The sequence below is a fragment of the Eptatretus burgeri genome, chromosome 3 (assembly GCF_056783735.1).
Source record: "Eptatretus burgeri isolate ZD-2024b chromosome 3, Ebu_testis_v1, whole genome shotgun sequence".
Lineage (NCBI taxonomy): Eukaryota > Metazoa > Chordata > Myxini > Myxiniformes > Myxinidae > Eptatretus > Eptatretus burgeri.
In genome coordinates, this window is record NC_140963.1 from 94,034,477 (window position 1) to 94,040,071 (window position 5,595).

The 5,595-nt window shown below is 42.3% G+C and overlaps 1 protein-coding gene across 7 annotated transcripts in view; it reads left to right on the top strand.

Moving 5' to 3' along the window:
- Positions 1-4,706, top strand: part of LOC147030471 (uncharacterized) — a 19,797-nt gene extending 15,091 nt beyond the window's left edge. For 2 of the 7 annotated variants that reach the window (XM_085874576.1, XM_085874569.1), the window contains exons 2-4: positions 1,776-1,930; positions 2,130-4,399; positions 4,485-4,706. In XM_085874576.1, coding sequence (XP_085730702.1) covers positions 1,776-1,930; positions 2,130-2,415 — 441 coding nt within the window. In that variant the 3' untranslated portion in view covers positions 2,416-4,399; positions 4,485-4,706. The remainder of the gene's footprint in view (positions 1-1,775; positions 1,931-2,129; positions 4,400-4,484) is intronic. The other 5 variants (XM_085874575.1, XM_085874574.1, XM_085874573.1 and 2 more) reach the window with 5 other exon arrangements.
- Positions 4,707-5,595: the final 889 nt, after the last annotated feature.

The window sequence follows — 5,595 nt, forward strand, 5'->3', positions numbered from 1 at the left end:
TCTCCTCAATATTTGAATGCATCTCTTGAACGAAAAGATATGAGGAACAAATCAAAAGATGCATCTCAAACATGTATCTCGCTGTTTGTCCAAGAGTGATTTTCACCTCTCGACATCTGATTCCTGCAGTTAAGAAGGATGTTCTGCCTGCCTTAAAATTTAGCAATACGAGTACGGGCCCGTAAGGGCGGGCGCGTCGGTGCGTAAACGATGACTGGATTGGGGCATCATGTCAATTACATTGGACCAACCGTATCATAAATGGCCACAACTTGGGAAACATACTCAGGTCCCTCGCGTCAATTTTGACGTCATATCAAACGAAGAATTGTGTTGTCCTGTCATTGGTCGACAGATAAATGGCCGTAACTTGGGAACCGCTCGTCCGATTAATATCAAACCTTGAAAAGCACATCCGCGGGCCCCGGCAATATTCCTGGCAAGTTTCAGTCAGATCGGACCGTCGATCGTGCAAAAAAAAAAATGTGACGTCATGGCACCGTGCCTTGTCATTGGCCGACAGATAAATGGCCGTAACTTGGGAACCGCTTATCCGATCGATATCAAACCTCGAAAAGGCACATCTGCGGCGTCCCGGCAATATTCCTGGCAAGTTCCAATCCGATCGGACCGGCGGTCGTCGAGAAACGGCCGTCACAGACATACAGACAGACACACACACAGATTGCTGGAATTAGAGATAGATTATTGATGAGTTCAAGTGCCGGTGTGATGCTTGGTATGGAGGCAGAACTGCCCAGATTCCAACTGATAGAATCAAACATCACGTCCCTTTGTCCATCAGGAAAAACACTATTGGTACACAAATACAGCCGGTACGGGCTTGAAGGAAGGTCCCAGCATCAATCCCAACATCGTGTGCATCTGCTATTGGACAGCATTTGATTGAGAATGCAAACAGTGCTGAACATTATAATGTGGATGCATTCAAGATATTGATGTTGATCATCTCCATACTGATGGAGCACAAACAAAGACAAAAAGTGTTTCTTTTATATAATAAGTACAGTGCTGCACAATAAAACCTGTATTTCAAGAGTTTAAGAATGAATGCTTTTCTGGTGAGGGGTAAAACGACTTTCAGGCCAACATGTACACAAATATTACAAACCATAATATAATTACATATAATACATGGGATGATGATACAATGAAAACTGAAATGGGTTCGTTTGGAATGCAATGGGGTTACCATGACAACAATGCTTGCAGCGTCACAAAGACAATCGGTGGGATGCATTGTGTGTTCACCTTTTTGAACATTTCGACCATTCTGCCACATTCGCTGCTACGATGTGGTCGTACCTTGTTGTGCTCTTGAGTTTTTTCAAAGAATTTCAAGAGGATATGTTTCCGTCGCACCTGCAAGTGCGTCCAGGAGTCTGGACTATAAAGAAGTCTTACCAGGTAAGTGGGAAACGAAGAGAAAGACCTTCCCTGATGGACGGAGGATAAAGGTTTAAAGATCCCATTGATGAGAATGAAAAGGAAGTTAAAGGAACGGAGCAGATTGTGATATTCAAGAAATTATGACGGTTTGATTACGATGTGAACAATTGTTCTCTTAAATCTTGTTACAAGGAAACCACACCTGTTCTGGAATGTTTGATTTGTTTACTGGGCCTATGGTCAGAACGTCGTGTTTCAATTTCAGTTTGAAAGGATCCTATTTAAGGATTGTTATGAAGGAAATTGATTCCTGTTTTCATTGAAGTAATATTAATTGATTAAACTTGTTATATCCGTGTCCACAGATCTTTGGGGAAGGTTCCATCTTCGGTCCGATGGACGTTGGACAACTCGTGTCGCTTTGGGGGAGATTTGAGTTTGCTGTTGGGATCATCTCCATGGTGATACTTATCATCAACTCGCTTTGTGCGATTTATTTATGGATGAACAAACGGTTCCGGTAAAGCTCTTCACAAGTCTTCATTTTATTATTGATCTTCAAATTAAGAACAGCAAACGATGATCCCGATGGACCTCTCTACTGATGAATATGTTGTTATTGGAGTTTATATCTCTGGTGGTCCTCTGATTGATACATTTGTGCTACACAGAGAAATGTTCTCTCAAACGAAGTTCTGGTTTTTCTTGTGTGTTCACAGAAAGGACAAGAAAGTTGATGGAGAAGATGAGCCTGATGGGGAGGATAAAGATGTGGAAGAAGTGGAAGATGATGATGATGAGAGATTTGATTCAGAAGACGAGGAATGTGATTGTGATGATGGAGACGACGGATGTGATTGCGACGATGACGACGAATGTGATTGCGACGATGGAGACGACGAATGTGATTGTGACGATGATGATGGATGTGATTGTGACGATGACGGATGTCATTGTGAGGATGGGGACGATGAATGTCTTTGTTCAAATGACGATTCCAATTGAGGACAGGAACACCAGGTTCGCAGGGGAGGAGGGGGAGAGGCTCTATTTTGTGTTGTACAAATTCCAGGAATCTGATTTCATTTCAGTTGCAGTTTTCCAAGTAGTTTTCGATGAGACAAGGTCATCAGCACAGTTTACCACCCTCTGGGAGGAACGAGTTTGCATATCACCTGCTGAAAAGAGTAGTCTCTGTTGCAAAAAGACTTTTTGGATGTTTGTGTGGTGTGTAAAGGGTTCTTAAGGGGTCGAAGCAGTTCAAACGGTGTAAAGGTCATACGGGCTCTAACAAAAAAAGGATCAAATGGATCTATGGGGTCTCAACGGGTCTCAAGGATCTGCGGGTATAAATGTCAAAGAGGTCAAAGGATATATAGGAGTTGAAAGGGTCATGTGGGGTCTAAAGTTCTTAAGGGTAAACAGGGTCGAAAGGAGCAACAGCAACAACAGAAGCAGCACGGTGTTGAGGGGCTGAAGGAAAAGCAGAACCCTCATTGTGATCACAGGCTGCAACAGCAACACAAGCAACATGTTACTGAGGGGCTGCAACAGCAACAGCAGAAACATCACGATGTTGACAGGTCATACCACATGCAGGACCTTCAACAGGTAAGCATTCTTCAATACTTTGGGCAGTTGCGGTGACCACACTCGGTGTAAAGACAGCAAACCCCAAGATTGGGACGTTAAACTGAGATACATTTTGCCACTTGTTCTTTTATAAACATTGCTGTTTATACTTCCTTCGATGAAGAAGAATGTTCTTAGTTGTGGAGATCATTGTAATTATAACTTTGGTGGGAAGATAACTTATTAACATGGTCATCGCGATGCAGCTGAAATCACAAGAAGTTTAACTTCCCTCGATTGGATTATTCACCTTTTCGTCCTTACCTGTTCCATCAGTGCATTCCCTTCTGTGCCCTTTCCTGAACAAGTTATTAAACTGATGAATATATCAATGTATTTATTCTTTTATGTTTTTATTGTTTCTTTTCTGAAGACTCCTCAGAAGAGGTGCTCCTTTACTCCCTCCACCCCCTCGAATGAAACCATCTGACCGGTTGGAACGTAAGTTGCCAAGATTCTTGCCTTACATTACAAATTATTCCGAACTTGATATAAACTGCATGTTCTTCACCCCCATCGTGTCCCTTTCTGTCTGTGTCTCAAAAGTGTTCGGAACAAACGAAAGTTTTGCTGAACTCTTATCCAGACAAGCACCAAAAATTCATCCAGTTGGTGAAAGTCTGGCATGAGTGTTAATGTATCCGTATAAAATTCATTGTGTGCAACTGGATGATCATTAAAATTATTTAAATCGATGAATGTTGGTTAAAAAAAAATCGATGCAATTAAATTAATTAATTAAATCGATGAATGTTGGTCATTAAATCGAAGCAGGTTGGATGTCACGTGGCAGATTTCCAGCTTCTTCCTCATTTCCTCATCTGCCGTGACCAAGGCGAGTGGATTCTTCCCGAAACGTCGCCTTCTCCGATGAGTAGAAAGTTCAGATTTTTTCAATTATAAACTTTTCCTGCATTAAAATTTATTATTTGAAAAACATTAATTAAAGCCAGTGGGACTTTGTGATGAAGAAAATCAAGGTGTGAAATTGAAGGCAAAAGGAAAGGGAAATTGAACTGAGATGCAGAAAGCAATGGAGAGAATACAGTGTTCCCAGGATTGTGTTAGAAGGTATTAAAATGATGAACATTATGAATGTGGTGATATACAGTGGTTTTCACTTCCTTCAGCTGATGTGTGTGCAGAGACCCAGAAAAGAGTTCTGCCTTGATCCAGCATATCAATTCTCCCTTGATGATCCAAAACATTCGCGAAAATCAGGAGAAGAGTTCCACCTTGAGGGCGCAAAATATGAGACCGACCTTCCAGACTCGAAAAACGAGTTCCATCTTGGAGACCTTTGGAGTTCTAAACCATCTATCCATGGCATTCCTGGTTGGATGGTGCCTGATGAGTGGTAAGTTCAGTTGATTAAAAATTTATGGTTATATATTATTTAATTCGATATAAGACATGTCATGTATTTATTTATTCTTTTTCAGCAAAATCAAGAAAGTGTTGGGAAGACCTGAGATGTCCGAAGACAAATTTACAATAGATCTCTTCCTTTCCACTTTTTCAAACTTGAAACAACTGAAATTTCATTCTTAAGATGGAACTGGAAGGAAAAACCAAAAACTTTGTTGAGTTGAAAAACTGTCTTGACCTTGTATAATTATTGAACTGCTCAAAAAAAACATAATAAACTGTTTTCAAAATCAAAATTCGTTGAGTTTTTAGATCCTCGTGGAAGAGCTCTACGTCTGACTCACGTTGTTCCACGTGAAAGACGTTCCACGTGTTGGACCAGTTTGTGATTTTACCCAGATCTGCAGTGAGCGAAGAAGCTGCAGCATGCCGGTCTGAGGGATGACAGATGGTATGGCAGAGGGCGGAGTCATCAGTGCCCAGAACGCTACCTTGAGGAAGTCCTGCCTGGCAGGAAGAGAGGATGAAAGAACTCTATTTCGGGCCACACGTTGACTGCGATAGGAGAGGAAGTCTGCGAGCCATGAGCGCAGATGGCCTTGGATACCAGAGGAAAGAGAGTTTGGTGAGCAGAGCAAGGTGCCAGACCGTGTCAAACGCACGCGATATGTCTCCCGATATGGTTCTGATTTCATGTCCGGCATTGAGGACCTCCATCCATTGTTGGGAGAGCAGAAGCAGCATATCCAGGGTCGGGTGACTTGGACTGAAACCAACTTGAAGATCGGAAATCAAGCCATTGGAGAAGAGGAAGGATTTAATGTTTGAAGCGATGATGGATTCCATAACCTTGCTGATGATTGGCAGAAGGCTGATTGGTCTGTAGTTGCAGGGATCTGTTTTTGCACATTTTTTATGCAGGGCAGGAATGTTTACTGATTTCCAAGCAGATGGCAGATGACTTTGGGTAAATGAGAGGGTGAATAATACAGACTGAGGGTGAGCAAGAGCAGAAGAGCAGGTTTTTAGGACACGTGGGCTGATGCCATCTGGACTGGTTGCAGAATCTGAGTTGAGGTTTGACAGCAAGCTCTCCACCTTGTCAGGAGAAAAGGACACAAAGTCCAGGGACAGTTGGGTGTGACTGGGTAAGGTGGGTAGAGAAAGCATTGGGTTTTGGACACA